The 14,818-nt window shown below is 44.0% G+C and overlaps 1 protein-coding gene across 1 annotated transcript in view; it reads right to left on the reverse strand.

Moving 5' to 3' along the window:
* LOC129708650 (neuron navigator 1-like) overlaps positions 1 to 14,818 on the reverse strand; it is a 512,158-nt gene that overhangs the window by 16,116 nt on the left and 481,224 nt on the right. The window contains exons 33-35 of the mRNA XM_055654539.1: positions 12,883 to 13,079; positions 9,281 to 9,399; positions 2,146 to 2,343 (exon numbers count right to left, since the gene is read on the reverse strand). Coding sequence (XP_055510514.1) covers positions 2,146 to 2,343; positions 9,281 to 9,399; positions 12,883 to 13,079 — 514 coding nt within the window. The remainder of the gene's footprint in view (positions 1 to 2,145; positions 2,344 to 9,280; positions 9,400 to 12,882; positions 13,080 to 14,818) is intronic.

Below are 14,818 nucleotides of genomic sequence, written 5' to 3' on the forward strand. Positions count from 1 at the left end.
TATAATGCACATTATTGTTCCTTAATGCAGAAACATTAAATTATGTGTAGTTAAAAATCAATGTATTCCAAAAATACTTCACAGTGGAATAAGATGTGTGAGTTCAGCTGGCAAGTCATTTATAAACCATTACTCCTTTTCACGAGACTCTCCTCCTACTCTCTGGTTGAAATTCATTCTAAGCGTCTTCCTTTGTGGTACCAATGTCTGCTGATTTTGTTAAAGGTTCCTTTTTTTTTTCTTTTTTTTTTTTTTTTTTTTTTTTTTTTTTTTTTTTTTTTTTTTCTTTTCTTTTTCTCTTTTTTGTTTTGTATGGATTTATTGACATTTGATCTGTTCAATTAATTTAATCAATCTCTGTAAAGCACTTTGGTTCAAATATTGGTTTTGTTGAAAAGTGGTATATAAATAAACATTATTATTATTATTATTATAAAAGCTAAATGGAATGTTAGTACATGTCCACCACTGATTTTCCGGTATCACTTGGTTCCAGAGCCTTTCTGGGTTATCCGTTTTGCTGGACCAACAGTGGTGGCGGTCTCCGAGAGGAGTCTAATGGTTTTGGAACGGGTATGCCTAGGAGCCAAGATGTCAGCCCGCAAAGTCAGCCTCGGAAGTTGGCTATGGGAACGGATCTGAAGGCTCTGGCACAGTCAGAGTTACAGAACCCCGGCCACAGAGGGCAAAGTCGACCCGCCGATCTGTGTGGAAGTCCCAATGAAGTCAAGATGATAAAATTAAGGATGTAATGTTGACGTTTTATAAGGCACTATTCAAACCACATTTGGATTATTATGAGCAGTTTTGGTCCCCATTTCTGAGGAAGGATTTGCTGGCATTGGAGAGGTTCCAGAGGATGATTACAAGAATGATTCAGGGATTATTGGGTTAACATTTAAGGAACATTTGATGGTTCTGGGCCTGAAGGATAGGTGTGATCTCAATAAAAACTACCAAAAAATGAACTGTCTAGAGTGGACTTGGAGAGTATGTTACCAGTAGTGGGAAAGTCACAGGCCAGAGGGCACAGCTTCAGAATAAAAGGATGTACCTTTAGAATGGAGATAAGGAGGAACTTCTTTAACCAGACAGTGGTGAATCTGTGAAATCATTGCAACAGACGGTAGTGGAGGCCAAGTCATTGTGTATTTTTAAAGAGAGATTGGTACGTTCTTGATTAGTAAGGGTTTCAAAGATTATGGGTTGAAGGCAGGAGAATGGGGCTGAGAGGCAAAAATAGATCAGCCATAATCGAATGGCAGAGCAGTTTCAATGGGCGAATGCCCTAATTCTACTCCTATATCTGATGATCTTATGATTATAGATACAGCTTATTTGACCCTCTCTATTTAGTCTTCAGCGGAAAGGGAAACAGTGTTAACACGTTAGGTCAAAGACACATCATTAGTTAGAACCTTTCAGGTTTAACTCATCTTCAACCTAAAACAATAACCGTTTCAAATTCTGCAGATGCCACCTGACGTGTTGAGTGGTTCCATCATCTTCTGTTCACACTTGATATTTCAGTGTTTGGTGAACAATGATTCACTGCTGAAAGTGCCAGTTTTCAAGAGAAATGAAAAACCGAGATCCAATCTAAATAACTGGGCAGCTGTAAACAGATCTTAAAGATTTTAAAGCATTATGCAAAGAAGAGCAATTCTTTCAGTTAAAATATGTATTTTTTCCAATTAACTAATATTTCACTAATATTTTTAATTCAACAGTAAAAGTAAACACAGGTATAAACTGCTATTTCAACATTTGATATGCGTGCCTACTTTCACTCTATTGTTAGTATATTCAGAATATCACCAGCAATAAAGACCGCGCACACAAGCTTTGGAACTTTGGCAGGCGTCAAATCGAGCAAATTGAAACAGAATTCAATTGCGTTTTGCACATGTGACAATAAAGCACCATTGATTCTGTAGGAAGGAACTGCAGATGCTGGTTTAAACCGAAGATAGACACAAAAAGTTGGAGTAACCCAGCTGGTCAGGCAGGCAACATCACCTATTCATTTTCGACAGAGAGGCAGTCTGACCCGCTGAGTTACTCCAGCCTTTTGTGTTCAAGCACTATTGATTGATTACTATCCATCGATTGATATAAATAATAAAACAATGTTACACTGCTTACAAGTGGGTCAGATTCAATTGACGTTGGTGCTGTCTCTTTGATCTTTCTTTCATCTGCAGGAGGTCCAGTAACATGGGATCCTATGCTTGGAGGAGGCAAATGGAAGATCTTGGAGCGGTCTTGTGGGGCAGTTGACCAAGGTAGAGTATCCTGCACCCATTTGGCAGGGTCTTCCCACACTGCTTTTCTTCCATAGGTCTAAAATGAAATTTAAAAAAAAGAAAATGCATTCCAGTAATTATACCCAACAGCTCAGAAAATGTCCCAAAATGTAGACACACGTCGGGAATTCATGTAGAAACCCATCAAGTATTTCTATGGTCAATTTTAATTCTCAATTTGATTTCCCATGAGATGTGTATGTAACATGTTGCTTGCAGTGGTTTATTTAAATACTGCCTGTTGCCTCTATAGACATGGGTGGAAATCCCAAGAGGGTGGGGGTGGGGGGAGGGGCTTGTCCCCCCCCCCCCCCCCCATTTCTTGAGAGTTGGGGACAATCCCCCCCATGTTATCTCTTCCCTGCTTCTTCTCCTGTGGTCAGGCAGTCAAACTGCTGCATCACGGCTCTCGATGTTGGAGCCCCCGCCGGGCAATGGTAAATCCCGCGGCCGATTTTAAGCCACGCCGGGCGCTGAAAGGCCCCACGATCAGGCCAATTCAAGCCCCACGATTTGGGGCGGAAGAAGCTGCTGTTGTTCCTGGAACTCCCGAAAATCAGTCGCCAACCAGGGACCTGCGAGCCTCCAAAGTCGAGTCGCAGTCGCAACGCCACCACAGCCACGGAAGTCAGCCAACTCCGTGATGGTAAGTAAGATGTGTGTGTGTGTAAGGGGGGGGCGGGAAGAGATAAAATTGTTAGTTGTCAAAACTTGTCATGCACACTTGTCATCGGGCTACCAGGAAATTGTGTCGTCCCCCCCCCCCCGTGTTTTAAAAGCGATTTCCACCCAAATCTAGACACTCCCCGACTTATGTAAGGGTTTCATCCTGTGGAGCTTTGGGAGCTCCGACACAGAAACCACAGGGGAAGCTCGGACACAGAGACCATGGGGGAGCTCCGACTCAAGACCATATTGGGAGCTCCAACCTAGAGAGCATGTTGGAGCTCCAAGGTGGAGACCACGTAGGAGCTCTGACGCGGAGACCATGTGGGAGCTGCATGGCGGAGGCGATGTGGGATCATCCGTGAGAACAGCTACTGAGACTACGAGACACGCAACTCAGAAATAAAGCAGTGGGCTTAACAAATTGCTTACGTAAGTACGAGTTTACATAAGTCGCCTATTACGTATACCAGGGAGTGTCTATACTTCCTTAAAAGATTGAGGAGATTCTATATGTCAACAGATACTCTCTAAAACTTCTACAGGTGTAAGGTGGTGAGCAAAGTGACTGGTTGCATCATAGCCTGGCTCAGCAACTTGAACGCCCATGAACAAAGAAGATTGCAAAAAGTGGTGCATCACAGGTACTGACCTCCCCACCATCGAAGGGGTCTACAGGAGTCGCTGCTTCAAAAAGGCAGTCAGCATCATCAGAGACCCACACCACCCTGGCCATGCTCTTAATGTCCCTTTGGGAAGGTGGTATAAGAACTTGAAAACTGTAACATCCATGCTCAGAGTTAGCTTCTCTCCAACAACCATCAGGCTATTGATCACTACGAACTTCAACTAAACTCCAAATTATGAACTACCTTGATCGTACTAGACCTGGGGGGATTGGTTTTTTAAAAAACCCTTGCACTATATTGTTCATTTGTTTTCATGTATTGAAATTTTTATTGTTTATTAAGATGTCTACTGAGTACTATGTTTACATATCTGTCGTGCTGATGCAGGTAAGAATTTCATTGTTCTGTTTTGGGTCATATGGCAATAAAACACTCTTGACTCTTGAATATGTGTAATCTTCCCAACAGCTTTGGGCAGTAGTAAACATAGATTATAACTTCTGAAAGATGGTTAGATCTTATTGAATGAAGTACAAAGCTCTCTTGATGGGAAAACAGCTGTTCAACATCTTTTCACTGTCTTGTCTTGGAATGTTTTTATCCCCCACGTCTTTAGTTCCCCCCCCCCCCCCCCAAATTAGTCCATAATAATGTGTATTAAATAAATACAATAAATCGACATTTGCAAAGCATGGGTGTCCTTGGGTGACATCAATTCATAATCTCCACAAAGAATGTAACTAATGAGAAACAATCAAATTTGAGTGTTAGTTGGAAGTAGTGGTCGATTTTAGTCATAGCAAATGTGGACCTAATTCATGGAACAGTCATGGCATTTGTACACAAACTCAGAGACAAATTGATTGAGGGAGAATAAAGTAATGGGAAGCAGAATACTTGAATGTGAACACTCTCTCATAAATAGAAACACATACTGTTTTGTATTTACAGTTTAAAATCAAGAGGGTTAAATTGCCATGTGTACTGACAACAGAACAATGGAATTCTAATTTGCAACTGCATAACAGGCCTGTAACGCAATACATACAGGTACATATATAATTTTAAAAATTCAATCAATAATACCAGTGCAAAAATATCCAAATTTGTTAGTGCAACCAAAGGCTGCATTATAACATGGTTATAGTTTAATGTTATGCTGTGTTCAAGAGCCTGATGTTTGTTGTGAAGAGGCTGGTTGTTTAATACATTGATCCTACCCCCTCTTCTGGAAGGCCACAGAAGGCTGTGGAGGACAAGTCAGTGGAGATTTTTAAGGCAGAGGTAGATAGATTTTTGATTAGTAGAGATGTCAGGGGTTATGGGGAGAAGGCAGGAGAATGGCAGTTAACAGGAAGAGATAGATCAGCCATGATTGAATGGCAGAGTAGACTTGATGGGCCGAATGCCTAATTCTACTCCTATCACTGATGATCTTATGACTCATGCAGACTGGGCAATCATTTTCCTGACCACCTTTGCTCAGTCCGCCATGGACTACATTCATACCTCTGGGTTGTAAACTGCCCAAGCAAAATGTGAGAAGCCTTTCCTCCAATTTGTGTGTGGCCACATTCTGACAGTGGAGGAGGCCCAGGACAGAAAGGTCAGAATAAGAATAGGATTTTGCAAATCTGTTTAACACGTCTATCCACCTGTCATAGATTGGGGTTCTCACCTAGATACATTATCACATGAATAATTCCTATTCTGGCTTCTTGGGTGTCCCAACCTCAACAACACCAATGCTCAAGGATGGACCTTCATCAAATTGGCCGGGATCAGAGCCATCAACAATCCCTCCTCATCCCTCTGTCTCTGTCTCTTCATTTTAAGATGCTCCATGTGTCAAACATCAGCCTTTACTTCTCCTGGTGAAAATCTAGTTATATATAGTTCCAATAAAGCGTCTTAATATGCCAAAGGCACTGTAAATATATATGGTTGTCAAGATCATTTTGCGGATTTTGCTATTATCATTACAAATTATCTCTTCAAAGTATGAATTCATTTCGTATATAATCACATTCACTGTTTTCTTCCTAACTAGTCCTTACATTACGAATGTTGAAATGCAATCAAATCTTTTACCATTCACCAGATACTACAGTCTGTTTTTAAGTGATTAGGAATTACGAGTGCTCTCTCATTTGTGAATCATTGCTTCCTCTGTAGCCAGCCACCCGATTGCTAGCAAAGTTGTCAAAGGGCTTTTTAAAATGTATACAACCGCTTCACTTAATTTAATTACAGTTCCTCTCTTCCTTTTTAGGCAGCACAAGAATATAGAAGGAGCTGCAGTCCAATAAACTAAACTCAAACAAACTGATCTGGCCTTTCAGCAGTTATCAAGGTCATAGCTGATCGTCTATCTCAGTGGCATACACTTTGATTTTCTTAATATTCAGAAGCTATTGATCTGTTTTGAATAAACTCCGTGACCGGAGGCTCCACAACCCAAAGGCTACTTTCTTCTCTTCAGTCCGAAGAAATTTCTCCTCATCTACGTCATAAACGGTTTATTCATCAAAAGGTGCTCCCTGGTCCAAGAGAAACATCTATACAGGTGCATAACCTTTTATCCGGAGTTCCGGAAATCGAAAAACTCCGAAAACCGGCCATTTTTTCCAGATGTCGTCTGCGCACCAAAGCTCGCGTTTGGCGCCAAACTTGACCCGAAACGACCCACGGTCAACCCAGGTCTGTACTACTGTAGCGGCTGCCTCCTCCCCGGAGACCGGGAGACGCTTAAACATCTGTAAATCATTGCTTAAATGTTAGTCAGTTAGTTTGGAGGGCTTTTATGTGAAGGGGGGGTGAAGGGGTAAACTTTAATTCTTAGTCCCCTACCTGGTCGGAGAGGCGGGGAGCGGTCAATGCCTTACCGGGTCGCCGTGCAGTAAGCTCCGCAGCGCTGTGGCCGGTGGGGCTGCGGGCGGCGCCGGTTGTAGCTCCGACCCCGGCAACTCTACCCCTGGCTGCGAGGCGCTCCAAATCCAGCGCGGCCCGCGGCCGGACGCCCCAGCTCCGCGAATGTTGGGAGTCGGTGGCGTCGCAGCGCTGGGATACCAGCGGGGAGCGGGCAATGCCTTACCGGGTCGCCGTGCGGCAAGCTCCGGAGCGCTGTGGCCGCCGACTCCCAACATTCGCGGAGCGTCGCTGGATTTGGAGCCGCGCAGCCAGGGGTAGAGTTGCCGGGGTCGGAGCTCCAACCGGCGCCGCCCGCGGCCGGACGGAGCCCCCAGCTCCGCGAGGTTGGGAGTCGCCGACCAGGTAGGGGACTAAGAATTAAAGTTTCCCCCTTCACCCCTACTCCACCACCACCACATAAAATCCCTCCAAACTAACTGACTAACATTTATGCAATGATTCTCCCGGTCTCCGGGGAGGAGGCAGCTGCTCCAGACTTTTCAAGCCGCCCGCGCTACCTACTTAATCTACGCTAAAAATCTTCCATTCGGAAATCCGAAAATGTCTGAAATCCGACAAGTGTCTGGTCCCAAGGCTTTCGGATAAAAGGTTGTGCACCTGTATTACTAAAACTCTGTTCTTGACCGGTTTTGGCTTTCTGTGCTGCGGTTTCCGAGAGTACGCCGCCACCTACGGCCGTCATTTTTGGCCACCTCGCTCAGAGTCCAACAGCACAGAAAAGTCCCTATGGCCACCGTCCCCATTGCTTTGTCCAACTTACCTAAAGTGGTTCATATATCAGCACATTTACCCACTGTCTTCTTTGCATTGGCAATTCAAGTGCATATACAGATATTTCTTAAATGATGTGAGCCCATGTACAAAAAACACAGGCAGTTTTTAACTATTTCTAAGTGACTCTTTGTACATTCCATTCTCCTGAGGAGCCTCACTTGTTTTCACTATGCCCAACCTGCCACATGCTTCTCTCTCTGTGAAGGAATTTCTGTTGATATTCCTTCACATTCAGGATCTTCAGAGCTTGCCTTCCTACTTCCAGACACACATTGGTTCTCAATTCTCACTATTTCATTTTTAAAAGGCCTGCCCCACTTGGGTGAACCAATCCAGGCGTTCTGGCGAGTTTGCCCTCGACTCATACTCGCAGCATGGTCGACACGAGGTCCTAGGAGGTCTTTGTAACTTTCCTTCATGCTTGAGAGTAATCCCCACATACTCGAGGCCTCAGCTAGGTCACAGCATATTTTTCAACGTGTTGAAAAATGCCCGCGAGTAAAATAAGGTCACCAATGGAAAAATCAAGTTTTTTTACTCGTAGGTTTAGTCGTAGTAGGTTGGCATGTTAGTCGTAGGTAATCCAGGGTAGTTGAAGGTAATCACAGGTAGTCGAAGATAGTCATAGATAGTCTTCATCATAGTCGAAGGGAGGTCGAAGGAAGTTGTCTTCACTCTCCATTATTCGGTGTCTAATTTTCCCGAAGTTAGTCGTAGCTAGTTGAAGCTGGTCTTCAACATAGTTGAAGGAGGTGGAAGGAGGTCTTCTGCATAGTCGAAGGAGGTCTTCAACATGACATTTTTTCAAACTCTTCTAAACTCGCCAATTAGGTCGTCCAAGTGGGACAGCCCCTTAAGTCTCTCTCTATTGAATTACCCACAAGTAACTGCTCCCAATTTATTTCTGCCAGTCACTCAGACTTACACATATTCACATATACACATTCTACAGACACACACACTCATACAAGCTCTCCGCACACACACTCTCGACACACACACTTTTTCCCACACATACACTCTCACACACACTGTCAAGCACACAACTCTCTCACTCACCTACTCTCACTCACACTTTCACTCATATGCACTCTCTCACATGCATTCCCACACAACTCTCTCAACAGACACACACATACTCTGTCTCCCACATACATTCACACGGTCACTCACACCCTTACACACACTCACTCACACATACTCTCACCCACACACACTCTCACCCACACACCTCAAGCACGATATCAAAATGTGTCTAATTCCCCCAATTCAGGACTTTAATTTTCAGTCGACCTATATCCCTTGCCAGGACTATCTTGGAAGGAACAGAGCCAAGGCCACTATCCCAAAGACTGGAGACTCCTGCCTGACCTTTCATAACCCCATCAATGTACTGCCTCAATAATCTCGCTGGAAAATTGGAAACTGCTTAATGGGGTACTATTTTAAACATTAACTATACAATAGAATGAAAGGAGCTAATTTCACCGTGCTAACCAAGTGGATTAGTAAATTTTATTTCATTAAAAAAAACATTTGCTTTATCATTCTTTAAATTAAAAATATATACTTGCATGGTCCTTTGTTACTGCTTCAACAGTCTTCCTTTAATAATTTTGATGGCCAAAGTTATAGTCATAGAGTGAAACGGTGTGAAAACAGGCCCTTCAGCTCAACTTGCCCACACAGGCAAACATGTCCCGGCTACACTAGTCCCACCTGCATGCGCTTGGTCCCTCCAAATCTGTCCGATCCATGTACCTGTCTAACTGTTGTTAAATGTTGGGATAGTCCTAGCCTCAACTGCCTCGACTGGCAGCTTGTTCCATACACCCACTACCCTTTGTGCGAAAAAATATTTTATTGCAATCATTTCAGGTGAGGGACCCATGAAGGTTATATTGTATGACATAAACATTCAATTTGATTTTAAACAATGACTGGCATATCTGTATCATTAATATAAATAATCACCTTAACACCATCATTAACGCCTTCCTGAAGATAAGGGAGAATGGAATAATTCCACAGGTCAATAAACCATTCTCTAAATTCAGCCATGTTGACAGGAGAAGATAGGAAAAAGCAAGGACCTGGAAGAGAAGAAATAAAAGAGAAGACAATTAATAAAATATAATGTTAATGCATCACAGTGGCTACGATATATCTTAAACTCTTGCCTTGAAACTTAATAAGCCAAATTGAATAAGTCTATGTCTACAATAAACAAATCCATGGCTTTACAATGAGTAACTCTTCAAACCTGCCTCACACCTTCCTTCCTATCTTATCTCTGCTGTTGTTATAATTATTTGCCTATCAAAGCCCCCCCCTCGCCTATGTTGACCTATTATCTGCCTTGCTTTGTCCTGCCTCCTCCATGTTTCCAGCTTTCTTCTCCTCTCCTACCATCAGTCTGAAGAAAAGGGTCTCAATCCGAAACGTCAACTATCGATATCCTCCAGATATGCTGCCTGACCCGCTGAGTTATGCCCCTGTCCCACTTAGGAAACCTGAACGGAAACCTCTGGAGACTTTGCGCCCCTCCCAAGGTTTCCGTGCGGTTCCCGGAGGTTGCAGGTGGTTGCCGGAGGTTGCAGGTAGTGGAAGCAGGTAGGGAGACTGACAAAAACCTACAGGAACCGCAAGGAAACCTTGGGTGGGGCGCAAAGTCTCCAGAGGTTTCCGTTCAGGTTTCCTAAGTGGGACAGGGGCATTACTCCAGCACTTTGTGGCCCTTTGAACTTTAAATGTCTGCTAAAGTTAACTCATTGGCAAAAGAAAAGGACACACAGTGCTGCAGTAACTCAGCAGGTCAGGCAGCATCTCTAGAGAACATGGATAGGTGATGTTTCAGGTCAGGTGTCTGAAGAAGGGCCATGAACTGAAATGTCACCTATCCAAGTTCGCCAGAGATGCTGCATGACCCACTGGGTTACTCCAGCACTTTGTATCCTTTTATGTAAACCAGCATCTGCAGTTCCTTGTTTCTACTCATTGGCTAAACAGCTGTTTAATACCTCTGCTCCATTCATTACATGCCTAATTTTTTACCTGCGGATGGTATCAAATTTTGTACACTCATACATAGACACAAAATGGTGGTAACTCAACGAGACAGGCAGCATCTCTGGAGAAAAGGAATAGGTGAAGTTTTGGGTCAAGACTCTTCTTGGGACTGAGAGTCAGGGGTGATGGGAACTAGAAACATGAAAAGTTGTAGAACAAATCAGAGCCGGCAAGGATGACCCAGGAAAGGTGGAGTCCACAATGGTCCATTGTTGGCTGTGGAAGAGCTGATTACGAGGGGGTACAAACACTGAAACAAGCTGGATGATCAGGGTGGGGGAGGAACAGAGAAAGAGAGAGGGAATGCAAGGTGACTTGAAATTAGAGAAATCAATCATACTGCTGCATTGTAAACTACCCAAGTGAAATGAGGTGCTGTTTCTCCAATTTATGTGTGGCCTCACTCTGATTAGGGGATAAGACCATCACAGAAAGGTCAGTGTGGGGATGGAAAATGGAGTTAAAGTGCTTAGCAACCGGGCCAAGGCGGACTGAGCGTAGGTGTTCATCGAAATAATCGCCGAGTCTACGTTTGGTCTTATACTTCATTTTAAGAAAACCTAACCACTGGGGATATCTGGCTGAATATCTTTAATATTTTCATTCAATATTCAATGGCAGTAGAAGGTATGTGCCAACAATGGTATGCAATGTGATGCAATATAGTGTCTCTGACAACAATGTCACATTATTAACCTGCAATTGTGTTAGATTTAATTGGATTGGACTCAAATCCAAGCACTGGAGTTATCAGCTGTTCAATATAATTATAGAAATAAATGTTTTTAAAGAATAAAGAACAAGAGCAGCTGTGAAAAGCTAGTCAGTTCCTTGCCCTAAATTACTACCTATCTACATGTTTGCCGAAACCTATACTTGCACTCTGTCTTTCTCGCTCTCTCCCTCTCTCTCTCACACACATGCACACTCTCTCACACACATGCACACTCTCTCACACACATCCTCTCTCTCTCACACACATGCACACTCTCTCACACACTCACACCTTTTTTTTCCATTCCAAGAACTTTATTCAACAATTGCATATTACAGTGTACCAAAAGCACATAAACGTTCAATGGTCACAATACATCAAGCAGTCATTATAGTACAATGGCCCAATCTTTATCTACAACGCTCTCGACTCCCCGTGGCGACCAGCGTTGAGGGAAGGCCTCTAGAGTCCCCATGGACACTACGTGTTCCCTCTCCAGGAACATGCGAGCATGGACGTAGGCCCGGAAGAGGGGCATGCAGCCATCTCTGGCGTGGCCATCGACCGCCCGCTGCCTGGACCCGCAAATGGCCATCTTGGCTAGGCCCAGGGAGATCCCACCTTCCCGATCAGCCCTCTCCACTCCCTGCCCTGTGCCCAAACACCAGGATCGTGGGACTAAAATGCAACCAAAACTTGAGGAGCAGCCCCTTCAGATATTCGTACAGGGGCAGCAAACTCTCACTCCATATACAAGTGGAACACGGTCTCTTCACTCACACTCTCTCTCTCTCACACTCACACACACACTCACTCTCTCACACACTCTCCCTCAGACACACCCTCTCTCTTGCACACTCACACACTCTGACACACTCTCACGCACACCCTCTCTCTCACATTCGCTTTCTCACAAAGTCACACCCTCACACTTTCTCTCACACTTTCTATTTTTAACCAAAGCCAACTAATTTACAAACCTGGACGTCTTTGGAGTGTGGGAGGAAACTGGAGCACCAGGGGAAGAGTCACGTAGTCACTGGGCAAATGTACAAACTCCGTACAGACAGCACCCGTAGTGAGAATCGAACCCGGGTCTCTGGCGCTGTAAGGCAGCAACTCCACCACTGCGCCATCATGCCGCACAATTGGGTTAAAGTGTCTGTAGCCGTGCTGTATGACTCAACACTATAACATACTCTTATGATAGAGCGGTAGCGTTGCTCCCTTAGTGTCAGAGCTGCAGGTTCGATCCCGACTACGGGCGGTGTCTGTACGGAGTTTGTACGTTCTCCCGGTGAGTTTGTTTCCTCACACACTCCAAAGATTGTTGGTTAGTTGGCTTTGGTAAAAATTGTTCCTTGTGTATCGGATAGTGTTAGTGTACGAGGATCGCTGGTCGGAGCGGATGGTGGGCGGATGGGCCAGTTTCTGCACTGTATCTATAAACTAAACTAAGAGAGAGGGGAGGTAACACTTTAAATTGAAGAATTCAACATTGATTTCCATGAATGATTTAGATTTCACATCAAATGCATATACATCATTACTATCGCAACGGTTAAGAAACATTTAGACAGGTACATGGACAGGACAAGTTTAGAGGGATACTGTATAAGACAAATGCAGGCAAATGGGTCTACTGTAGATGGGGCATGTTGGCCGGTGTGGGCAAGTTTGGCCGAAGGGCCTGTTTCCACGCTGTAAGACTGTGACTATCATAATGATAGACATAAACATTTTCTGATGTTTATTAACCATGTTCTAATATCATCCATTTAGTAGCACCTACCTATGAGGAAGTCAGATGTACTGTGCATTTCCAGAAACGTGTGTAGATGATACCATAACTTGGGCACCCAGTTGAGAATGTTGAGGATTTCGTTATTGTTTGCATTTGCAACGTTCTCCGACTCAATCAACTTTCGCTGTAAGTAGCGACTAAGGAATCCGTTGGCGGGTTCCGCATTGTTCGAAAATGGGACCAACCTAGTGATTAAAGTTGCAGGTTATTCCATCATTTTCATTTGCAATTTCAGAAAATCCCATGGAAAATAGCTTCTTACAAGGAAAATACTGCACACAACATTGTGATTTATAAAAGCAGTCCACTCTTGCTCTGCCCCGGCAGTTATTGCATCAATTCAAAGAAATCTAATCATCCCATAGCCACAATTACAAATATACTGTGGCTGTGGAGTCCATCAACTTAGCGTACAACCCAGCAGTGTGATTTCTAGTAACCCCCTGCATTCCCTCTCCCCCCCAGGATTCGAGAGCCTGGGCTATAGGGAGAGGTTGAGCAGGCTGGGACTCTATTCCAGGAGGATGAGGTGTGATCTCAGAGAGGTGTACAAAATCGTGAGATGACCAGGTCTAGTAAACGCGCAGAGTCTCTTGCACAGAGTTGGGGAATTGAGAACCAGAGGACATAGGCATAAGGTGAAGGGGAAAGATTTACTGGGAACCTGAAAAATAACTTTTTTATGCAAAAGTTGGTGGGAGTATGGAACGAGCTGCCAGAGGAGGTAGTTGAGGCAGGTACTATTACATTGTTTAAGCAACATTTAGACAGGCACATGGATTGGATGGGTTACGACAAGGGTTCCCAACCTGGGGTAACTTTCGCCTTCCCAAGGGGTAAATTTATTGATTCTAGATTTGTACATAATTTTTCTCATTGACTGACTGTGTTTGGTTCTGGTATACCGGTATCTGTTCATCAGTAGTTGTTCATAAATAAGTGAAATAACATTGTTATGCGCTATTAAAGTTGCCAGGGGTAAACGGGACGAAAAAAGTTGAGAACCCCTGAGTTACAAGGAAGATGGAAAAAGCACAGGCAGGTGGGACTAGTAGAGTCTCATTTGTGGAGGCCAAGTCAATGGATATTTTTAAGCAGAGATAGATAGATTCCTGATTAGTTAGATACAAGATACATTTAATTGTCATTTGGACCCCTTGAGGTCCAAACGAAATGCCGTTTCTGCAGCCATACATTACAAACAAATAGACCCAAGACACAACATAATTTACATAAACATCCATCACATTGCTGTGATGGAAGGCCAAATAAACTTATCTCTCCACTGCACTCTCCCCACCCCCCCCGATGTCAGAGTCAAAGTCAAAGCCCCCGGCTGGCGATGGCGATTATCCCGCGGCCATTAAAGCCACGCCGGGTGGTGCGAGGTCGCACACCGGGTCTTGGTGTTAGAGCCCCCGGCGTGCGCTCGCAGAGTCCCGCGGCCATTCCAAGAGTGTCTCTTGGAATGGTCGCCAAGAGTGTCAGGGGTTATGGGGAAAAGGCAGGAGAATGGGGTTGAGAGGGAAAGATAGATATGCCATGATTTGAATGGCGGAGTAGACTTGAATGGCCTAATTCTGTTCTTATCACGTGAATTTGCTAAGGAAAATTAGTTAAGCAAGTTCAAGTTACATTTACTGTTACATGCACCAATTGGTACAGTGAGATTTGAGTTACCATACAGCCATACGAATAAAAAGAACACAATACATGATAGAGTTTAACATAAACATCCCCCCCACAACGGAATCAACGTTCCCACTGTGATGGAAGGCAATAAAGTGCAGTCATCTTCCTCACTGTGTTAGGGGGCGCCGTCCTGTGCGTTAATTTTTCACTCTTTTTTATTTTTAGTGAGTTTTAGTGTTTTGTTTTTGGAGTTCTAGTATTTTTTATGTGGGGGGTGGGGGGGGAAGGAAGG

This window comes from Leucoraja erinacea, chromosome 24 (genome assembly GCF_028641065.1).
Source record: "Leucoraja erinacea ecotype New England chromosome 24, Leri_hhj_1, whole genome shotgun sequence".
Lineage (NCBI taxonomy): Eukaryota > Metazoa > Chordata > Chondrichthyes > Rajiformes > Rajidae > Leucoraja > Leucoraja erinaceus.